General features: G+C 25.5%; 5 protein-coding genes across 6 annotated transcripts; 2 read left to right on the forward strand and 3 right to left on the reverse strand.

Moving 5' to 3' along the window:
* The first annotated feature begins 820 nt into the window (after positions 1-820).
* LOC112680946 (adrenodoxin-like protein, mitochondrial) lies at positions 821-2,041 on the forward strand. The gene is made up of 2 exons (XM_025551181.1): positions 821-1,601; positions 1,686-2,041. Exons 1-2 carry the CDS (start codon positions 1,330-1,332, stop codon positions 1,948-1,950), a joined length of 537 nt encoding a protein of 178 aa, XP_025406966.1. The 5' UTR covers positions 821-1,329; the 3' UTR covers positions 1,951-2,041.
* Positions 1,787-13,132, forward strand: LOC112680943 (calpain-7-like). 2 transcript variants are annotated; one of them, XM_025551178.1, is made up of 14 exons: positions 1,787-1,879; positions 1,981-2,208; positions 4,099-4,262; positions 4,396-4,522; positions 8,869-9,028; positions 9,458-9,617; positions 10,052-10,184; positions 10,271-10,461; positions 10,651-10,878; positions 10,938-11,182; positions 11,240-11,448; positions 11,508-11,719; positions 11,785-12,017; positions 12,958-13,132. In XM_025551178.1, the coding sequence occupies exons 2-14, from the start codon at positions 1,998-2,000 to the stop codon at positions 13,097-13,099; spliced, it is 2,415 nt and encodes an 804-aa protein (XP_025406963.1). In that variant the 5' UTR covers positions 1,787-1,879; positions 1,981-1,997; the 3' UTR covers positions 13,100-13,132. The 2 variants fall into 2 exon arrangements, with proteins under 2 accessions (XP_025406963.1, XP_025406964.1); XM_025551179.1 differs by lacking the exon at positions 1,787-1,879 and having other exon boundaries at positions 1,973-2,208; positions 10,651-10,872.
* LOC112680947 (protein lin-52 homolog) lies at positions 12,293-15,088 on the reverse strand. The gene is made up of 2 exons (XM_025551182.1): positions 14,999-15,088; positions 12,293-12,708 (listed from the first exon to the last, which is right to left on the reverse strand). The coding sequence occupies exon 2, from the start codon at positions 12,653-12,655 to the stop codon at positions 12,308-12,310; it is 348 nt and encodes a 115-aa protein (XP_025406967.1). The 5' UTR covers positions 12,656-12,708; positions 14,999-15,088; the 3' UTR covers positions 12,293-12,307.
* Positions 14,019-15,091, reverse strand: LOC112680944 (gamma-secretase subunit Aph-1). The gene is made up of 2 exons (XM_025551180.1): positions 14,999-15,091; positions 14,019-14,827 (listed from the first exon to the last, which is right to left on the reverse strand). Exon 2 carries the CDS (start codon positions 14,795-14,797, stop codon positions 14,063-14,065), a length of 735 nt encoding a protein of 244 aa, XP_025406965.1. The 5' UTR covers positions 14,798-14,827; positions 14,999-15,091; the 3' UTR covers positions 14,019-14,062.
* A 5,818-nt stretch (positions 15,092-20,909) lies between these two features.
* Positions 20,910-24,274, reverse strand: LOC112680948 (E3 SUMO-protein ligase PIAS1-like). Its single transcript, XM_025551183.1, has 3 exons — positions 24,025-24,274; positions 23,805-23,942; positions 20,910-22,875 (listed from the first exon to the last, which is right to left on the reverse strand). Exons 2-3 carry the CDS (start codon positions 23,829-23,831, stop codon positions 21,133-21,135), a joined length of 1,770 nt encoding a protein of 589 aa, XP_025406968.1. The 5' UTR covers positions 23,832-23,942; positions 24,025-24,274; the 3' UTR covers positions 20,910-21,132.
* Between the last annotated feature and the right edge of the window lie 552 nt (positions 24,275-24,826).

Here is a 24,826-nt window from a genome sequence, read left to right on the forward strand (position 1 = left end):
TAATAGTTTATAACAAATTTTACAGATTACTAAAGAATAGAAATATTTTTTAGCCTCTATTGTGTACTAGCAAATCAGTGCTTATCTACAAACTATAAAACGGATTAAAATTTAAAATTATGTACCTACTATTATATAATCATATGAACATTTTACAGGTGCAGATCCAAGGGGATAAAGGCTAAGGGGCTTTACCCCCGACTTTTCGGACGTATTATATATAATGTAAGTTATAAATACATAATTAGTATGCATTTAATTGATGATTGGTTAAAAGATTAATGAACTTACTAATATTTCATATTTTATAATTTTAAAATATATTATAACTTATATACGTATGTATTTACTAAAATTATATATTTTGTATTTTTATAAATACAAATTAGCCGGGGAGGGGGGTCCATTTCATATTTCTAGAATTTTATTTATTGTAATAAGTATTACTAGGGGGGGGGGGGTTCGTGAGGTTCACATAAGGTGGTGCTGAAATCATTTTTCATACAATTCTTTAAGGGTGTTTCAAGTGCTCCTGTGCACCATAGCATGAGCCGTCACTGCATTTATATATATTACATAATGAGTAATAAAGCATACTAATGAATAACATTTTACAGTTTACATATATTCAATAACACTCCCCTCCCGAAATTTTTTCCTGCATTCGCTCATTTAGAACTCTGTCATGTGTCGTTTATCGTTGTAACTTGTAACCAAACTTAGAGAACAGCAATATTATTGGCTTTTGGCAATTATCTAAATTAACGTGATGAAATAAGATTGGTATTTCAAGCAGGTTGTTTTAAAGTTAATGACGTAAATCGTAATAAATTTAATTATTATGCATAGCTTACGCCGATGGATTTTCATGAACATTATTGGTCCAGGTATCTAATCTACTTATATCTCGGTACTCCTATTATGGTACTCGACACTCACATCAAACGTCAGATGACCACCTAGCACCTGTGTACCCGCCAGCCAATATATTATTAAGATAGCAGCTGCCCAACCGCGAGGAGGGACATGGTTGTTATTTCCCCGTCCCCTGCGGTGTCCATGACGTCATCCTGGGTGGACGGTTATAGAATACGACTGCGGCGATGTGCGCGCTGTGATATCAAGCTTTTTATAATTTTGTATTATTACTATTATTATTAATTTTTTTTATTTTTTATTTACTACTGTTAAGCTCTATGCTGTATTATTTGTACAGTAAAGGTAGTAGCAGTACTATTATAAACAGTAATTGTCATAGTCCGGTACCGTTTAGCATGTGCTCTGTAATACTACTGACTTCAGAGAACCGATCATCGTATACGATATAGTATGTTTTTGCCTGTTACCGTTATTGCACAATTAGTACGTGGTGTCATACAGTCTAGTCGCAGTCATCTGGTTAGCCGGAAGGAATCCGGAATCGTCTCGTCGTTTCGCAAAAGGCCCATAAGCACCACTCAGTGTTTATGGCACGGCGAGTACGAATGGCAGGAACCAAAAAGTGAGGATGAAGTGGTTCATGTCGTTTTTGTAGACAAGGACGGCAAGCGCACTGAAGTCAGAGGCAAAGTAGGCGACAACGTTCTTTATTTAGCTCACAGGTAATAAAATATGTTTAATTACATCTTATCAACATTTCAATAATACTTTGAACATTATTTCATTAATCATATTAAATTTATTAGATATGGAGTTGAAATGGAAGGTGCATGTGAAGCGTCTTTAGCTTGCTCAACCTGTCATTGTTATGTTACAGAAGATTATTTGTCTAAACTTCCTGAACCAGAAGAAAAAGAAGATGATTTACTAGATTTAGCACCATTTCTTAGAGAAAACTCAAGATTGGGTTGTCAGATTGTACTAAATAAAAACTTAGATGGTATTGAACTCACATTACCAGTAGTAACTAGGAACTTTTATGTTGATGGCCATAAACCAAAACCTCATTAATATATTATTCATTTAAATACGTTATATTAGTCTTGTATTAAAGTAAAATGGAGTATGCTGAAGAAGCAATTGTAGTATCGAATAAAGCTGTAGTATGCGACTGTAATGGTCAGATGCAAGCAGCTGTTTATTATTATAAAGAAGCTGCTACACTCTTAGAACTTGCATGGAAAATACGAAAAAATGATCCCTTGGCTGATGAATGGTGTAAAAAATCACATGACTATATCAATAGAGCTGAAGCTTTGGAATATCAAAGTAATTCTTTATTAATCATTTGTTATTTTGTTTTAATTTAAATGATTTAATGTTTAGATTTTAATTTAAGATTTTCAATAGACTTATTATAAATAGAAAGTTATTGATTTTACATTATTGGTTTAAGTTTTGTTCTTTTCTGGGAAAATATAAACGTTTTTCTAAAAGTATAAATGTACAATGTATTTACATATAAAACAAATTTTTAAAGCACAATTGTGTTTTGCAAAATGTTTTCTTAATTGGAATCCATTAATTTTGTGTTTGAATATAAGTTTTGTATGTGATCACTTTTTAAGATTTATAGCAATATACAAAACTAGTATTGAGTATACTATTTTTCTTACAAAAAATTGATTACTGATGAATTATTATCATTATAGATTTACATTAAATTTGTTAATTTTTTTTTTTATATGCAAAAATTATCTTTAAAACGTAAATGGTTTGAGTTTTCCTTTCATCTATCATCAAATTTTAAAAGTTGGTAATAAAAGACCAAAATTGTACCTTGTAATATTTTATAAATATAAATAAATTATTGTTACTATACAGCTAACTTTCTTTTTTTTTTTTTTTGTTAAAAGACTGAAGACTTTGAAAACCTAGACTTACCATTCATTCTTGGTATTAAAATACTGTCATGTGATTAATTACAAATATTTGATTTAAATTTAATATTATATTTGTCCCAGATACATCCCTGAGATTTAGGTCCTACATCAATGAACTTTTTTGAGTATGTGGTACACTATTTTCATACTAATTTTTGTAATGAAAAAAATAAGAATGAATCAATATTATTTATTATTAATATATATATTGACTAATAATAATTTATGGTTGAAATATTGATTGATATTTAATGCATCATAAAACCTTTGGTTAATGCACATTAATTATTTGAAAATATTATTTTAAAGTGAAACTAATTCATTAAAACTTAAATTTCATCAGTAATAAAATACAAATCTTAAAATTTGTACATCAAACTTTGTGATAATTGATAATTTTATCTAATTTTTAAGAACCTTCAATTGTTTCAAATTATAATGTTATATTGGAAGGGATTTTTGTTAAATATAAAATATTAATTTAAAACAATGTTAGAATTTCACCAAAAATTATTTGATGTAAAGTTATGTGGATTATTTTTTATAGTTAAAAAATATAAAACTTAACTAATTTATATTTATTCAATTTCAGTATTTTTGGTTGGAACTGACATTATCCAGTGATCGTTCTACATGAAGTCTTTAAAATTACAGCTCTTAATAAAATGAATAATTGTTTTAATTTAATTTGTGACCAAATATTAGTAATATAACATTGTAAAGGAAATTGGAAAATTGTTTACTTATTTTCTTTCCTAAAAATATCTATTAGTGATCCCTATATTTATAAGCAGAAATCAAACGGTATAATTAAATGTCAATTAAGGAAAAAAAATCATCCTATTAGTTAAAAAACAAATCAATCATTTCAAGTCTTAATCATGTTTTACTGATGTATTTCAGTAAAAGAAGTGTTCATTTTAATTTAATGTTGTATTTAATGCTGATAACTGTTTTACCTAAAAAATTGAAACAATATAACAAGGTACATTTTTTCAAATATTAATCATTTTTATAATTCTTTATAAGTTAAAGTAGGATACAATCAAATGTGTAATTGCAAATATTCATTTTCTTTTTTTTAAAGAATATTAATTGTTGAATGTATTATAAGTTGTTAAATATCAATAAAAATGTGATACAATCTAATAATATAATGTGTATAGATGATACAAATTTATTTTTTCTCAATTACTTAATATATTAACGTTAATATATTAATATTATATATTATTATTTATATATTTGTATCAATAATATAATTAAAATTTTGTAGTTCAAAATGAAGCTGCCAATAATATGGAAAAAATTAATCAAGATAGAGTACGGTTAAAACAATGCAAATATTTACTCAAGCAAGCTTTGGATGTTGATGAGTCTGGAAAAGAAGATTTAGCTATTGATATATATACTCAAGCAATTGAATTAGCATTAAAAGTGGTAAATAACAATCTAAAAAAATTACTTATAAGTGCTTCATATTTATATTAAGAGTTATTATTAAATTAATTATTTAATTATAGTTTACTACTAAAATATATTTTAATGTCGCATTGTGTTACTTTTATTTTAGAAAAAAGAAATATCAGATGATGAAATGATAAAAAATTTAACAACTCTAATTGAAAAAGCTTTAGATCGAGCAGAAAAATTAAAGCAGTCTAAGGAGCAAAACTCTTGTAATAACTCCATTAATACAGGTACTTTGTAATTATTAAATTATTTAATACTTGCCTCTATATTATTGCCTGTAATGCTCATTACCATGGCTAGGATTTGTATTCAATAAAAAAACTGTAATATATGCATTTTAATTTTTATAAGATGCATAGAAAAATATAGTTACAAAAAAAAAAATAAAAATATTTATTGAAATTCATCGGTGATTGGTAGATTGTCGTAATATAATTGAGATTAAAAATTAAAAATTATTTATTTATTAATTATTATTTTAGGAATAAAATCATTGGCGGGCATTTGGTTGAATTTTTGGGGGGGCTATAATAATTCAATGTAAAATAACCCCCAGGGACTTCGTCTCCACACCTCCTTCCCATACACAAGTAAAACTTATTACCATTAAAAATATAGATATGTTTAAATTGTATTAACAAACACTAAATAACGTATATTTAAAAATAATTAATATTTTATTTTAATGACAAATAACTATTTGTATTAGCAAAGATAACCAAAATATCATCGCTTTTTATATTTTTCAATATATAGTATTGAAAGATTGCTGAACCTATCTTGAACCAACAATGTCCTTAACCAAGTTTTTATTTTTTTCATTGCACTGAAACTTCCTTCGCAAGTAGCCAAACTATGTAATTGGTATTGTTAATGCTATTGTAAATATGTAGTTTTTTATCATTTTTTATTTTACGATTTTCATAATAAATGAACACATAATTATAAATAAATTATAAAAACAACGATTAAAATTTCTAACAAAATTTCGATTTTTAGGGGGGCTATTAAAATATTTGGGAGGTCTAAGCCCCCCTGATATCCGCCTATGAATAAAATGTATAATCCACATTCAATAGTGTAAAATACATGGTTACATGCTACGGCCACATATTTTTTTAAATTGTCAAATATAAATTATCAGTGATTGAATAGTAGTATGGATTTATACTGGTTAAAGCTTCTTTCAGCATCATATTTAAATAAAGAAATTTGTTCTGGTGTTAAATTACAACTGAAATTGTCCTTGTCCGATTCGCCATTTAATACTTTATTTATTGATTGTAGAGTTTTAAATCCTTTAGGATTGTGTGTAATACACTAATACCCGATAAATTATATCTTATTTTGAATTTTATATTAATACTTACCTACTTCCATTAATTGTTTTTATCTTTTTCTGACAAACTATGCAATCTTTTATTGCATATTGTACCATAGAAATGTATTTATAAAAATATAATGTATGTTAACAAAAAACCAAGTTATATACTTTGATCAGTTTAATTATTAAGGGCGCAAATACTATAAATACATTCATACTTAATATGTAAAAATATGCATAAAGCCATAGTCGCCCAGGGGGAGGGCAAGCGGGGAATTTGCCCCTCTTGGTTTTCCAAAATATTTTTTAAATTTAAAAATTTGATAAAAAAGGTTTTTGATATAAAATAGTAAAATTATGAAATTTATTCTCAAATGTTAACATTTCCTCCCCCCATAGAAAAATCTCTGTAGGCATCTATGTATAAGGCGAACTTTAAAAACATGGATAATAATAATAGCAACATTATCATCAGAATAATATTAATTGTGGACATTATTTACTAAAACTTAATTTGAATATAGCAAACAAGACATGCTGTTGCATACAAATCCTAGCCCTGCTGATTACTTATATAATATTTTTTTAAAAAGTTATTTAATTTAATTTTAAAGAATTATTTTATTAAAATCTGTTGCTTTGGATTTTAATTTAAACTAGATATATTTAGCTATATATTTTATTAAATTTTCATTTAAATAATAATATTATACTTTTTTGCTGATATTGTAATAATCAAATAATATAGTTTATTTATCATAATGTTAAAAATTAAAACTTTACTTGAGTTTTCTATTTTAATTTTTAGTTACCAGTATTAAAATGAAATTATATTTATTTTTTAAGTTAGATAATTGAAAAATTACTTATATTAGTTATAATGAAGTTATATTTCATTGAAAAAAAATTTATTTTAGTATTATTAGTTTATTTATATGCTATTATTAAATTTGACCTAAAATGTTTTTAATGTGTTTATGTTAATGAACATTTTAAATGTGATATTTTTATTATTATTATATTTATTTTAACCAATAAATGTTTATATTTCTTAATACTATTTTATAATTTAAGGTTGTTTAATATGTATTAAAATAAAACAAAAATGTACTGATTATAAAATTTTACTAAGTTTACTAATTTTAAATTTATTTAAATTATTATTTAAATGGATCTCAATTCTGTTAGACTTACATTATGTACCTATGATGAGTGCATTTTGTGTATTGTAATTTAAATTTTGTGTAATCATAAACATAAGTTTTAATAATAAATTAATAAAATAAAACAAAAATTAGTAAATTTCAATACTCACAAATGAATATAAAAATAAATAAATAGTCTTGATTTTAATGATGTAGTTAAACTTGATAATACATTATTAATTTAAAACTATTCATACATTACGAGTATAATAATATTCCAGGCTAAGCATTTATTTATTTATTTATTTTTACATAAATAATTTAAATTAAAAAAGCATTGTTGAGACATTAAATTTTTTTTAAATTTAAATTTCCCATGAACTATTTGATAAAATTGTAAAATGAGAAAAATTATTAATTAATTTTAGGAAAGTCTTTTTCACAATTAGTTTCATTCTGAATATTTTTCAATTTTTATAACTGTTTTAAGTTTAATTAAAATAAAAATAAACTGCCATCCAGTTTCTAGATAAATGAAGTTAGGTTTTGCATACTGTCAATTTAACAATTTGAAAATATTTTTGTTTCTAATTAGTTTGAAATTTTATGTTAACATAAAAAAAAAGTGGACACAAAATTACTATAAAATATAGATTTCCTATTCGATAAATGTCATTGTCTTGTTTTTCTTTAATAAAATACTACATAAGATATCATTTAAATATTTAATCAAAAAATTATACTTTGATATTACCACTGCTATCAAAAAGTTTTTGTTGAATGTTGTTACATATCATAATTTTTATTTATTTATGTGATCTGTATTCATTAAGTATTTATTTTAGAAACTAAAATACTCATTACTATAGTTAATCCTTAAAAATGAAATTTGCATAAATTATAGAACTATTAAATTACTCAAACTATATTCTACTAATTAGTATTATTTATGTTACAATTAATATTAAATTTATTTTGTTATTTGTAACTGTTGTCAGTGTCAAATATTACTATGTTGAAACGTGATTTAAACAATAGAATCATTTTTTTTTTCATATACAAAATTAATAATAATAACAAAAATAAAAAATCATGAATTTATTAGAATAAATGTTAGTCATATTTTGTAAAATATTTATTATCAAAAAATATCTAAGGCCAAATTAGTATATTATTATGACTCAAATATATTATAATTTTATATTTTAAGTTCTAAATAATTTAAAACCATTATGAAAATTATTGTATTCTATTCAAATTAAGTACAAAAGTAAATGTATAATTTTCATTCTTTTTAATTAAATACACAAATTATTTCATTTAGAATTAAACTAGTTACCTATTAAAGTTATACAAAAATAGATTATTAAAATACAAGGTGTTTATTTTTTTAAATGTTGGCTGTTTATTGTCGTTGTTTTATATTAAAAGATGATTATAATAGTTAAAAAAGTAATGAATTTTAAACATTACAATTTATTATTTAATAATTTTAGACATTTTGTAAGAACATAACTACTTTATATTAACTGTGTATTGTTAAAATTATTATTTTTTTTTATTGTTATGTAATATATTACTATATTGAATATTTTTTGATTACTTTTCAGAAATAAAAATATGTTTCTTGTTGTAAAATGATTTATCAATTATTATTTTTGTGATTTTATAGCTATTAAATAAAATATTTCTACTAAATATTTTATTTTCTTTATAGTTCTTAACATTTTTTTTTATTGCATATTTTTATAAATATATATATACATTACATATAAATTAATTAAAAAATCCATAAAGGGTAGTACTTTAATACAGAACTTATATTTAAATTACGTTGTTACTGTATGTTTTTTTTATATAAAAACTTATATCGACAGCTATTTTCAATATGTGTATTATACATATTAAATATATTTTAAAAACTATATGTAATGGATCAAATTATTTCAACTTAACAATAATTAAATTGAATACTTTAGTTTAAAATAAGATGTGCGCTCTTTATTGTAATTTATAATTTTTTATTTATTGTAACTTGTTTTTAGTTAGAAAATTGTTTCATAATAGTAATTATATATATAGTATGTTATTAATTAATTTTCAGCACCATTGCATAAAAAAGTTATTCAGAGTCGCGGTCATATCAAATTAGATACATCTAAAAGTAATCTTTATACTGAAGCAGAAAAACAAGTATTAATGATCACATCAAAAATTAATAACAAAGAATATGTTCCTTTCATGGATGTTGATCTATCAGAAAGGTACATTTTAAAATAAAATCTGTAAAAATTATTATGCATATATCATCATCATCAGTGAAATATATAACTTTATTAGAATCTTAGTCACAATCACTACATTCCTCCATTTCTTCTGATTTTAAACAAGTTCCTTCCAATATTGCACCCTCAGCATTTAAAGATCTACTATGTCTAGCCACCTTAGCTTTGAGGTATTTTCTCTTTGGTTTCTATTATTTTGTAGTTTCTTTTTAGTGTTCTTTGTAATTTTATATAACTGACGACTAGTGCAAAACATAGTTTTGAATAAATATAATTTTTTTGTTAACCAGTCAATGCAAATTAGAATGTTTAAAAATTAATTTTCAACTTCAAATAAATCTACATTTTTAATACAATTAAAGTTGCTGATAAATGTCTAAAAATAATTTTTTGAATATTTGTCATAAGGTTTCAACTATCAATTCCTTTCACTGACAGTGATGGTTTGCTGACATTATCATTGGAACAAAAAAAAAAATTTTTACAATGGATAAGACCTGATCAATTAAGTTCAGACCCAAAATTGGTGATTGGGGATTCAATAAGTTTTTACAGCATAAAACAAACCGTAATTTATTTATATATATAAAAAAAAAAATTTGTTTATTGTATTTCAATATATTTTTGCTTAATTTAAAACCTACTAAAACTCTCAGTTGGTTAAAAAAAAAAAAAATGATTTCTTCTTAATTTATACTATTGACAATTTTTAGATGCAATTGGTTTTGATTTTGAATTGAATGGAAAAAATTACTCGTAATTTAGAATATTTAGGTCATCAAAACTAATATTTCATATGTTTGTGCTGTGTCATTTTACATCTATCAAATATTAAAACTATTTTTTTATAATAAATTTATTTAAATATATATAACTAAATATAAATGTTTACTTAAATGGCATATTAAATTATTAATGCAATTCAAATTTATATTGGTATAGAATAAATCTTAATATTTATAAGCCTTAAATATATGAAAAAATAAACCATATTTGTTATAGATTGTGACTGATTGTTCATTTGTAGCATCCTTAGCAGTATGCGCCGTGTACGAGAAAACTTTCAAACAAAGATTAATTACATCGATAATCTACCCACAAAAACAGAATGGACAACCAGTGTATAATCCATTTGGTAATATTATAATACTACTTTAACTTATATTTTTAACTGCATGATCTTAATATTATTTAACTATTATATGATTGCTATTTTATTAGGAAAATACATGGTTAAGCTTCATCTAAATGGTATACAACGCAAAGTTATAATTGATGATCTTTTACCAGTTGGAAAATACAATTCATTATTGTGCTCACATTCGTCCAATAAAAATGAATTTTGGGTTTCACTAATTGAAAAAGCATATCTAAAAGTAATGGGAGGTTATGATTTTCCTGGATCAAGTAGTGTAAGTTTTCAATATTTTGTTTAATAGTAATAGTTAAAAATGATTGTTGCTAATGCAGATTTGTAATAAGTGATATATATATATATATATATATATATATTTTTAATAATTTTTAATAAATTGTAGCTGTATCACAGAACAGGTTAATAATTAAATCTATTGGCTGTATTAAGTAAGTGTTAATTTTAGAACATAGATCTTCATGCTTTGACGGGTTGGATACCAGAACGTTGTGCAATTCATTTAGATGATAAAACATTTAATACTGATGGTTTGTTTGAAAATCTTCTTACCAGATTGCATAAAGGTGATGTATTGATTACTGTTGCTACTCCTCCAATGTCAATAGAAGAGGAAAGAAGAACTGGTCTAGTTTCTTCGCATGCTTATGCTGTTTTGGCCGTACAAAAAGTGAATGTATGCCATATAAATAAAAACAATTAAGTTAATATTTAGTTATTTAATAATTTTCTCAGGATTTAAAATTGTTAAAATTGAAAAATCCTTGGGCACATGTTCGCTGGAAAGGTCGTTATTCAGAATTAGATGAAAAAAGTTGGACTTCTCATTTAAAAGAAACACTTGACTATGACCCAACAAGTGCTGCTTCCTTTGATAATGGCATTTTTTGGATTGATTACAATTCTGTATTGCATCATTTTGATGTATTTTGTATGAACTGGAATCCTGCCCTGTTTCCATATACATCATGCTTACATAAGTAAAACATAATTAATAAAATAAATTTAAAAAAAATTGTATTTAAAAATATTTTTAGAACATGGAATACTGGAACAGGTCCTATTTGTGATTTGTATAATATAAGCGAAAACCCTCAATTTAGTTTAGATGTTAGTATTGTTAACAGTGGTGCTGTTTGGGTACTTTTAACTCGTCACATCACAGAATTACAAGATTTCAAAGTTAATCGTGAATATATAACTGTTTTAGTGTATAAAAATGATGGAAAACGTGTTCATTACCCAAGTACATAAATAAATAATTAAATAATAGCTAGATTTTAATATAATACTTATTTTTTTTAGATGATCCTGAACCTTATATATCAGGAAAACGTATTAATAGCCCTCATTATCTTTGTAAGATTGTTCTTAATGACAAAACACCTTCCAAATTTACATTAGTTGTGTCTCAATATGAAAAAATGAATACAATTCACTACACATTACGAGCTTATGCCACATGTCCATTTACACTTAAAGAGCTTACCAATACCTATGATATCAAATTCAAAACTGTATTTACTTTGAATCTTTATTATAATAGAACATGCTATATTTATTAATATAATTTTAAATATAGTCTGTCAATGGTGAATGGAAAGGAAATAGAGCTGGTGGTTGTCAAAACCATAAAACCTATAAAGAAAATCCAAAATTTAAATTAACAGTAGATGGATTGACAGACACTGAAAATTTGCAAATTGAACTAAAGGCACCAAAACAGTATCAAGTTGGACTTGAAGTATCATGTGTTGGATTAAATAACATAAATGCTACAGCAAAATTTATGAGAAAGTCTTCAGGGAGTTATAGGTCAGTATATGCTATTGTTTAATTTATTATTAAATTATAATGAATCTTATATGATAAAAATTTAGTTTTATTTAAATTAATTTAGTTAATTAAATTTTTTAATATTTTAGCGATGTGATTTTCTTAATTTATAATATTGAACGCATATATATATATATTATATGATGATAAATTATTAGTATTTATTAAGTAAAAGTACATTATTTAAAATCAACATTTTTAAAAAAAATTATATAAATTTAAAAGATTACATTTAAATACATTTTTCAGCTTATACAAAATGATTACAATTAATCATTGGATTTAGTTGTATTACGCGTAAATATATTTAAATATTTTCCACGTGTCATTTCTTTAGCTTCTTCTAAGCCTAAATTATAGGCAAAGTCGTAAAGAGACTTTAATTCATCTATGAGAGGAGGCAATGGCATTTGACTATATCGTTGTAAAAGTAACATATCATGAGCATCTGGTGGTTGTTTCCATGATGGTTGTTTGTCTGTCGCACTTGATGCACGTATATGTTGTGCAAAACCAGACATGCCAGGCATTGGTTCAGGCCATAGTTCTGGTGATGACCGATCAAGAGTTTCCATTGCCACTAAACACTGTTGTTTTTGTTGATCAAGTTCTGGCATAGTCTTCTCAGCTAAGTGGATGACGCAATACACGCGTCAATCTGGACATTCGGCTTCAATTTGTGTATAATGAAACAAATAAATATGAGCAATTTATAAAATATATAATAAATAAATAGTCACATAACTTGTTATGTTACTTTATAAGAATAAGGTATAAAATAATAAAGATTAATTTTATGTATTAAGGAATTAAAAATAATTAATTTTTATAAATTATGTTATTTAATTTCATTATTACACTTAATTTTTTATTATTTTTAAACAAAATTTTTTTATGTATGTATTGATTTTATTTTCAGATCTGGGTATGTGATTTTAGAATTACTTGATATCCAACCAGGAACATACGAAATAATTCCTTCTACATACTTGCCCGGTAATGAAGGACCCTTTATATTAACCGTAAATGCATCTTGCTCAGTCAGTATTAATCAAATTTGATAGATATTTCCATTATCTTATTTGTATTTATATCTATATTTTTTTTGAAACAAAACCATTGATAAATTAATTATTTGAATCAAATACAATTGTATTACTAAAAAAATAAAATACAAACTTAATATTATGTTAAAATATATTTTTATAAATTTGTTAAACATACATAATTTCTGTAACATAATACAGTTTTGTTATAAAAATGTAAAAATTGTTTTTGTTTATTTATTAATAAATTGTGTATTTTTTTTTTTGTGAATTTTTTTATAATATAATTGTAACTAATAATAATTAATTTAATTCTTAATAAATTTTATTTATATATACAGTACATCTCATAAGTCCCGTATCACCCTTAATATCCCACAGGAAATCAATATATTTTAACGTGGTTTTTTTTTTATAATACTTAGTGTGGAAATTCTGATTTAATGGCATAAAATTCAATTTTTTTTAAAACAATTCAAATATTTTTTATGCATTTAAGGATTTTCAATTTTTAAGGTAACAATTTTTTTGAGCATTTTTTTAAAACAATTAAAAAAAAAAATATATATTAAAATTGAATTTTATGCCATTCAATCAGAATTTCCATACTAAAGTATTGTAAAAAAACTGTGTTTAAATATATTTATTTCCTGTGGAGATATTAAGGGTGATACAGGACTTATGGGACATACTTTATATATGTATATTTTAAATAATGAAATGTTTCATTTAAAACCTATGCATTTTTGCACAAATAAAATATTACTAAAAATTAATACAACCAAGCATTTAAATTAGACAGGGTTCATGTACATAAAAAAATAAGACAAGTATTTTTTATAAATAATATGATTATATTATAATTTATTTAGTTTAGAAAAGTTAAAAAATTTAATTTTAATAGTATATAATGAAAAAACCAATATGTTACACAATAAAAAGTTATACAATAAAAAAAAAAAATTAAATGTAATACATTTAACTCTCAGCTGTATTTGTATTTTCAGTTTTAAGTTTGTCAATTATAGGTAATTGTCCACCTGCCGTCTTAAAAGCATAGAGTCCTGTACCAAGTGTTATTGAAAAAACTATAGATAGTGTAAGAATATAATAATAGTACTGATTGAACAATGTTATTTCTGATACAACAAGATGAGAAACAATGACATACAAAATTAGGTTCTTATTAGCTGTATTTAATCCATGGAAAAAAAGTATTCCCCAAAATATATGTAGGAGTATGGTGAACGCAGTAAAAATAGAAGATACAATACAAAATGCACTGTATCCACCACGGAGTCCCATTGTACCTGGTCCTCCAACTTCAGCTAGGATGTTGACTAAAGAGAACAGCCCACTCATGACGCCGAATCCCAAACCGGAAACATATGATAGCATGTGTTTATTATTCGACACTAATGAATGTGCCACAAATCGTTTAAGTCCACGTTCAGCTTTACGCAGTAGTAGGTACAAAAAGTAACGAAACAGCTCTTGTACCAGTACAGAGATGAACACTCCAAACCAGACCTGTTGTTTGCTAGGAAAGATGAACCACACTATCGATGATAATAGTAGACTTAGCAGCCAAAAAAATGAACTGGCTATCAATATAATGACACGTACAGGATCATTCATGATTGTTACGATGAACATCGACAGTGCTGGACCAAAAGCTGTCAGTGCACAACCAGTAAACTCCAACAATGTCATTGCAGTTGTGATGTAAGTATACCACAGCAACTAATTTGGTTGTAAATTAATGGGAAAAACGTCAACACCAAACAGTAAGCGAACACATTTTTAAATTATTTTTTTGACAATTAAATTAATTATTACATTAATTATTAGCAGAAAATTAATGTAAATATAAAATAAATGACGAGTTGAAAAAATATCTTAAGGTAGGCTTACCGGTTTAATTTAGAACAAGCTGCCTTACATCAACGTTCACTGAACGAGTAAAGAAATGATATAAGTAAATAAAAAAAATTGACCAAATGTAGTCTACGACAAAAATGGTTTTTCGATCCCAGTCAATAATTGTAATACGGTTACGAGTGGTTGTAAAATAAAATGTTCATTATAGATACGAAACAATTTTATGAACGGTTAACTATTATTTCAGCGATCAACTATAGTAACAGCTGAAAGCAGCGTTCAGCGCTTTGACTTGGTTGATAAATAATCGAAAAATCTATCCAGTGTCGCCAACAAAGTTCTTAGTTTAGCAATTTTTGTGCAGTGTTTACTAAGGAAAATAATTTCATTCTTTTGTTTTGTGATCTTAAGGTGTAGCATTGATTTTAGGATATTAATTATTAATTTGTAAGATTTTTAGAAAATTAAAAACATTTTCTTCTACATCTCAACAATCTAAAATAGAAAAAATAAAAATCCTTAGTCATATTTAAATTACAGTTAAATTGGAGGTTTACCGTTGTGTTTACAAATATAAATGTACATTTGACCTGTAATCATTTTACTGAACTTTATTTTTGTATAGGTATTTTTGATTTTAATTTTTATTGGTAATTAATTTTTGTTTTACAATGTGTTTTTTTTCTTATTTTGTGTTTAAAAAATACTCATAAAATAATATTCAATATAAATATTATATAATTTTAATAATAAAGTAAATTTTCGTGATTTTTGTCCAAATTTAAAATTTAAACGCTTATAAAATTTTACCTGATACCAGTATTAACTGATTTTTTGTAAATTTTGTATATATTGTAGACTAGAGATATGCAACTAATATATAGATATAATTTAAGTGGACTAAAAATTATTTGTCTACTTGAATAATTATATTAAAAGTAGGTAATATTATAATAATTATTATATTCATGTCAACTTTGTGTGTATATTTTGAGTACTGGTGGGACTGGTGACTATTGATGTTAAAAAGTAGCAGTCACTGCTATTTTTCACAGTGATCCAATGAGTAACAATAACTGTGACTGCCATTCATACATAATGCCAGGTTACACACGATCAGTTTTATCTGTCAGTTCTCTCGTTATCAGTTAAAACTGATTGAAATATAATTTCACATATTTTTAAACTGAAATGACGGAACTATTCAGTTAAAAATGTGTGTAAACTGAATATGTGTAGGTGATTATCGTCAATCGTGTGGCAGTTATCTACGCATTCGTACCCGTATACCTCTATATCCGTTTTTTGTATTTTCATATATCTCTGTGAAACCGTGAAAAATCAAAAATGTCCCAAAAACCACTCTACATTTACATGGATTTTTTTTATTCTTTTTTAACACTAGTAATAGCCCAAGTATGGCTTAAGCATCATCCGATGACATCTTGTGGGTACATTTTTCTCTACACTACACTAGATGTACTGACAGAGAACACAAACAAATTATATCTGTATTCAGTTAAAAATGAACGTGTGTGGACTCAAAGGACGCCAGTTTTAACTGATAGTTAAAACTAATCGTGTGTAGCCGGTAATATATAAAAATGATTTTATCACACTGTGATGATATCATAAATCTGTTAAGTTATCCAACTGTGAAAAGTATTTAACACTATGATCATTGATTATAAATACTATATAGATTGCTCACTGCAATACAAAATACGTTGTGCGAATAATAATCGGATACCGCTTTAAAGCGTTGCGGTAGCCTTGTTAGTACGATCGGATAACGTTGTAATATGTAATCGCTAGTGTCGCTCTGGTCAATGGCCGTCACGTTGTGATCGTTAATAACCGTGGAAATATCAAATATGGCTATTTTTAAACATGTTTACTGCATAAATAGCTACAAAAATATTGTTTACAACTACAATAGAATATGGTTAAAATTAATCATTCATATACTCCATGTCTCCATTGAGTTCATTCGAATATCGACACACACCTACATTTTATGTTTATTGCATTTAAATATTTCGATGTATTTTTTTAGAACATTTAAATTTATTGCTCGTATAATAAATTTTTAAATTAACTAAAACATGTTCAGAGGTGGTAAATACATGTACTTTAACTGCTATAAAACGGGAAAGACATTTTACTGTAGACAAAAATAATACCTTATGGCACTCTATCGGAATTAATTTCCGCGCAACGTATTTTGTATTGCAGTGAGCTATCTATAGTATTTATAATCGATGCTATGAAATAGTGATATGCAAGTATAGCTAGTTACCACTTGCTACAATAGTACTATATGTACATTTGTGGTGCATTATATAGTCTCAGTGTAGATACTAAAAATAGTGGGAGATGGAAGTAGTTTACTACATAGAGCATGGTTCACTAATTATAAGTAGTTAAAACATGGATTGAAATGTAACGTAATATTTTTATTAATGGATAATAACATATTTTAGATAAAATACCATTCATTAAAATTACACATATTAAAACATATTTAAAAATTCGTGATTTTAGATAGATATTTATTGATATTATAATATATGTTAATTTATTATATTAGTCATTATTCATAGGTAATGAATAATGATTAATGTTATGTCACATTTACATTAGGTAAATATTATCTGATATCACGACTAAGTAGTAAACAGAGTAGTATTCTAACACTATGGATTACTGTCATATTCTGATAGTGTAAAGCACACATGTGATTCGCCATAGGTACGTGAAAAATAGAAAGTAGCAGTTAGCAATCACTGTTATTTTCACTGTGATTTTTTTTTTTATCACAGTTGATAAATATTTTTCACAGTTTAACATCACTAGTAGTGACTACCGACTTGTCCGGGCAGCTGGCCGCCCGTGATACAAAAGGAAATAAACACAAAACCGGTTGTAAAGATAAAATGTACTGTCACGGCATATGTAATCACTATATTAATAAAATAGACAATTTTGACTGCGAAAAATATTTACGATAAAGACAACAATGATCTCTCAACAACTTGCATGAACTAAATTTTGAGTCGCCGAATCTTCCTATACAACCCCTTATCTGTATATTCTAAAATCAAAAGGTGTAGTAATAGTTTTGCAATTATTGGGATTATACCTATTATAGGTGTGGTTTATACATAACTTCTATACAAAGTATACTATTTACAGAACAGAATTCTGTGGGCCTATATAACTGGGGCTGTTAATCAGAACCATTTATATTTCAAACTTTTAAAAAATATGTATAATTGTATGTATTCTAAAGATGCAGAAAAAAAGAAAAGAAAATTTAAAATAAAAGTATATTCTGAATGTCTTAAACAATCAATGTACAAATACATTTTACATTTTGTTTAGACCTCTTTCTATTTACAGTGTACCTAGAAAGGTCCGTAACATCAGCACGGTCACTTTTGAATAATAGTACCAAACCTTGACAGTATTAACTGTTTTTTCAGAGATCTCTTGTATTTTTTTTTCAATTGTCATTGATAACCAGTTTGTTAAAGGCTAGACAATTGCCAAAAAACTGTAGATTTGAAAATTAATTAGATATATTTTAGGTATACTCAAAGTACTTTTACATTACCTGCTTTAACTATCTACCTATTTTTCTATATCAAAAACCAGTCCTTATTTTTCATAAAAATTTGTACTACACATTTTTTAACATACAATATGATATAGAGCCTTCCTTTACTCTACTTCCATATGATTATAATTTTTAGTACAATTTCAGTAATAATTTTTAGTTATAGTTTTTTTTATTAATCAAATTGCACGTTATAGTTAGGTAACTACCAATCTGTTATTATTTTTTAAACTGAAAATATACATAAGTCTGGTATAAATCTGAAAACTATTAACAAATTATTTTAATGTGGGACATATAATTGAAAATGTAATATACATATTTAAGTCCTCATTAGCTGTCATGCATTAACTGGTTTCCTAAAAAATATCTTCATAATATTCTTATTTAATAGTATTTAGTAGGTATACACTTCTCGAATCCGTTATGTACATTTCCAATTTCGGACAACATACTTTGTATCTGTTCACTAAAAAAATTGAAGCTGTCAGAAACCATACTGACACCCGTTCAAAATTATTTTTCCTGATTATAAATAGCTAATTACAAATATATTATACACCTTTATTGGTCTAAAAATAAAAAATAATACAAAAAAATATTTTCAACTTACCTAGAGCAATATTTAAATCATGGGTTCTCAACCTTTTGAGGTCCGCGCCCCCTTTAAAACTATTTTATGAGTTCACGCCCCACCCCTTCGTTACTATATGATTGATGTATACATAATATTTATTTGTAAACTATAATTTAATGCAGGGACTGGAACCGAATTTAAAAGAACCGGTTCTGGAACCCAAGAACGCTTAAAATATTGGGAACTGGAACCGAACACGTTTACGTTTTCAAAGAACTATAATCAAACCGAAACCCTTATTATTAAATGAAAAATATCAGATGTAACAAACATTATTAATTATATTTTTATTCTTAAAATGTCAAAGCATAAATCAATTTCTGAGAAATAGCTTTTTAAAAATTGTATTCTTAATCTTAATTTTTAATATTATGTGCTAACAGACAGACGACTAAAGGCTAAACAGGTTAATACTACAATTTTTCGAATACGAGGGTTATCTCAGTGGTGAATTGGGCAACAAATCCTATTATGTATAGTTAAAACTTAATTTAATTTATTCATATGACTGTTCTTCAACATATATAAACTCTATTTTTGGCCAAATAAATTATTATTTATTATTATAGATACAAATTTGAATCACAGCATGAGTTCAAAAATGAAATTTTATTTTGCATATTTTCTTATTTATTTACTTTATTATAATACTATAACATTTTATATTACTATATAGCTGTTAAAAAAAACTTATTGCGGTATATATAATATATATAAATTATTTGAAAAGAGACATTTTGAGACATATACAAGTATATTATGCCATATTGCTTAGTATAATGCCATAATACCGGTAAAATTTATGTAATTTTTAAATTTGTATCAAATACTACTACGGAATATATGTTAAAATATTTTATTTAGAACCTGAACCCTTATTTTGTATTTTTCAATAATCGAAATCCAAACCTTTTAATAATATAATTGAGAACCGGAACCGTAAAAACTTAAAGGTACCAAGGTAATTAAAGGTCCTTGCTTTAACGTTGGTTATTGGATTCATAAGAATACAACTTCAATGAAGTTTTTTTTAATATTAATTGAATTTATTTGCATAAAAAAAATTGACCGAAGCGACAACTAACACTGCAGCAAGGCACAGCATAGAAAACGACAACATTTTCATTTTTCATGTTTTTTTCAACATTTTTCACGCCCCCCCTGAAATTTTATCACGTAACCCTAAGGGGGTGTGCTCCCTAGGTTGAGAACCACTGACTTAAATAATAAAAAGGTGTTAAATTGTAAAAAAAAAAATTAAAACTTAATAAATGAAATTTAATAATAAAAACCAAATAAAATATAATGCGTTTTAATTATATTCAATTTTTTTAAATTTACAGTTGAGGTAATTGATACGCTATAGGTTTAAAATAATTCTAGTGATATGGATTAACATTTTTATATATTATAAAAAAACTTTATATTAAAATAAAAAATTAAAGGAAATTAAAAATCAATTATATGTAATTTATAAATTCATTATATTGTAGTGTATGTATCCAATTTCCATTGATATGAAGTAAGAAATCAAAAATTTTACTATGTTAAAAAAAAATTTGAGTTAATGTATTTACATATTTTTTTAACATAATAGATTTAACTAAAACATAATAAATCAGTTTTTTTTAATTTTGTTGTATTTCAAATAACATACAGCTGTTGAAATAACAATCATGACAATAAATCCACAAAATTAAAAAAATAAACCAAGTCAATTGTTTGCCAATCTAACCATTTGTGATATATCGACAGGATAATACAATATTTTAATACAATATTTCATAACTTAAGAGAGAAAAATTACAATAATATGTAACTAATCTTTTAAAAACACAAGTCAATTTGAATGGAACAAATTCAATTTTCAGTTAATAAAAAATATATATACATAACTTAAGTATTTAAGATTTAATCTAATGTTATAACACATAAAACATCTCGCGATTTAGCTATTTCTCTGTGTTTATTACTTTTACTTCCAGAGCTAGTTGAGCTACTTGGCTTATATTCATTTTTACGGCAATTTGAAATTGAAATATTTGGTAAGTAAAAACTATTAAATATATCGGATGATTCAGTTAAAGACTGAGGATCAGAATCATCATTTAATGTAATTATTGGGTCATATTTTGAACTAGTCGATGGCAACGAATTATTCTTAAGACTTAAGTCTAATACAAATTCATCATCAGCAGAATTACTATCATTTGTTCTTGTCAAATCTTCAGTTTGGAGAATATGTTCAGATTTTATTATAGATTCTTCAAGATTTGGTGAATTACATTTTTTACGTTTTGTTTCTGGATGATGAATATGATCATCCTCATCATCTGAATCTGATAATGTAAACACCTCAATGTGATTAGAAGAATGATTGTCATTTATTTTGGAAATATTTGAAAAATCTTTAGGTTTTTTTTCACGCCATGTTCCATCTGCTAATAAGATGACATTTTCACAATCATTACTTAAATTTGGATTTTGAAGGATGTTTAAAAAAAATTCATCAACTTCAATATCTTCAAATCTTACTTTTTTCTTACATAAAGGACATATCCATGTTTGTTTTTGTTCATTCATCTGCAAGAATTGTATAGCATCAAAACATTGCATATGTATACAATCAATACCTCGACATGGTAGGTTCATTCTCATTTTACTAAGTGGATCCTTAATAGTAGCAAACATAGAATCTACACCCATATCAGCATCACTTTCCATTGATTTTTTAATCAATTCTTTTGTTTTATCTAATGGACGAAGGGGTCTTTTTTTAAGTTCTACAAGAAGCTCATTCCAAGTTAATTTCTGTGCAACATAAACACCAGCTGTATAGTTTTGTGAATCTTCTGACCAAGTGATATTTAATGTGTTCTGTGAACAATTTCTTATATCTGTTTGCTGAGTAATATCTATAGGAACATTGCATCTCCATGGGGTGATGCCAGCCTTTGTTGGGATGTTCATTGTAGGTAACTTGCATTGACAATCATTTACAGAAACATTTAAATTGTAAGGTAAACGATCTGTAACATTTTCTATAACACCTCTTCGAACTAATCTTAAAATTATTTGAACTTTGTATTCTTGTCTAGTAATATTCCACGATTTTAAAATTGAATGTCTAACATCATCTGTTAGATAAAAAAGACCAGTAAAGCTGGCTGAATCAACAACAGTATTGCAGTCAATAGGAAACAGTAAAGTTCCCATTGTTTTAAAAAATGGCAAATTTTCAAATTTAGTAGTTGATATATCATGAGCTTCATTAACAGGTGGTAAAGTATTGGTTGTATAGGGTAGAGTACATTTCATATTCTTCAAATCCTTATATGAAGAAGGTTGTTGAAAATACCGTGGTAAAAAATGTGATTCAAGTGAATGTTGAATTAATGGTGGTGGTGGTGGTGGTGGTGGTTGTTGAGGATGTTGTTGATAAATTCGGTCAGTTTCTAATCTAGTATTATAGACTTGTAAAATTTTTTGTCTCAAAAATCTTGTTTTTATTGGAGAAGCAGATAACAAATTTAAAACACGCTTACGTAAAACTTTTTTGCTACCAGATTTGTTCTGTTTAACAGTATCTAAAATGAGTTGTAATTCACATGATCTTAAATCATATACTAACTGATGAATATATTCAATTTCCGGCTATAAAAAAAAAAAAAAAAAACATAATATATGTACCTATTTTAAGTAAATCAATTTTATAATAAATAACTTATTCCAAAATATTCTACCTTAGGACAATATTGATTGTTTTATTCATACATTTTACATCGGATAAAAGAAAATTCACTTTGAAAATATCTATAAGAAATCTTTTCTTGGTATATTTAAAACTGTACATATTATATTTATATATAAAATAATAAACAAATAATTTATACATAGAAATAAATAATAGCTTTGCCTAGAATGTTATTATATTTGTAAAGTACGGCCAGTTTCAAATTAAAAATTCATCATTAAGTTTATACAACGTTAAAAACAATTGTAGCTGAATATGAAAAAATAAGATCGCAACTCAGTAATAATCATTTAATAATTTTTAATTTTAATTTTATGTTTTATTACTTAATTATAAAATTTGATACGTATGAAACATGTGAAAAAATAAGACATTTAAAGTGTTGTTAAACCATGGCTTACTACACAATTCTTATCAAGAATGCCTTTTTTTATTTATTTCTTATGCATTAATGGAAAGGTTAATCAAGACTAATTTATTCACAATATTTTTCAGCATTTTGGTTAGTAAATATTAACAATACAACTAAATTATATTAGTATTTAATACTAATATGTTACATAAGTAACATCAATTAATAAGATAATCTTCAAAAAATATTTAATTTCAAATTATACTAAAGCTTCTCTTTTTATAATTTCTAGGTATCTGAGTCAATATATTAAAATCAAACACGGGAATTTGACAAACTTGATTGAAAATAAGCACATATAAAAATTAAAACCCTTCCTAAATTAATTTTTTTAAGCATAATAAAACCATTGCTTCAGTGTTGTGATGTACAATATATAATTAATATAACAATGAATTAAAATTTAGAATTACTTACAACTAAATGAGAAGTATTTGATGCCATGATTTTTTTTTATCTTTGTCAAATTTTTTATTGAAATGGATTCAAATTCAGTAATATATGAAAATTGAAATTGAATTGGTACAAAGTAACTTATACCATTTAACTTGAAAACTGAAAAATAAGACATTTATTATTGAATATCAGACACCTGCAATAAAGAATTAATAACGGCAGGCATACGAAGGCAACTTACCAAATTTTCAAATTTCAAAACTCGTCATGTGTGAAATGATTAACGAGAGTTGGACTAAATTCTAAATATTGACTAATGATTACTAAGGGCAGCATAATAATAGCATATAATTAATTATAAAATATACTATATAAAATTAATATATTACTGATTGCCAAATACAACAAAACAATAACATTATGACAAGTTCGACAGAAGGAAAAGGATATCCACATAGTTCGATTCGACATTTGATGGGGATATGTGAAATTATTAATCCTTATCATACAGACTATACAGTTTGGTCACATAATGTACCATGGTTTGGTCGACTGTAGATATACCACGATCATAGATATCGCCATTATATTATATCATTTTTCTATGTTTCCAACACGCGGTCAAATTATCATAGAGGTGGTGGGAAGCATGCGCAGTATAATTTTTTTCGTTCCAACACACCCTAACGCACCCTAAAAACGTAAACCCAAACCATCAGACGGTCGTTCCAACACGTCATTAGACCAGTTTTAGACTTGGTTGTTGACAATCAAAACAGTCCGCTGATTCCGACGGGGACTAATAGTCAGAGAAACTATTATCATATTTATTATTCATGTTATCAATTATTTGCGTTTGAATTTTCATGTAACGTTTATCAACAATTTTTTTGTTTCACGATGTATAAACTACTTTATGTACAATAAAATAAATATTAATTTATTTAATAAATAAATATACTGTAGTTATAAATATAATATAAAATATACTTAATGTCATAGGTTCGCGGACGTTTCGTCCCCGTCAAAAAAAAACGAGTCCA

This window comes from Sipha flava, unplaced genomic scaffold, assembly GCF_003268045.1.
Source record: "Sipha flava isolate LNK unplaced genomic scaffold, YSA_version1 182_pilon_pilon, whole genome shotgun sequence".
Lineage (NCBI taxonomy): Eukaryota > Metazoa > Arthropoda > Insecta > Hemiptera > Aphididae > Sipha > Sipha flava.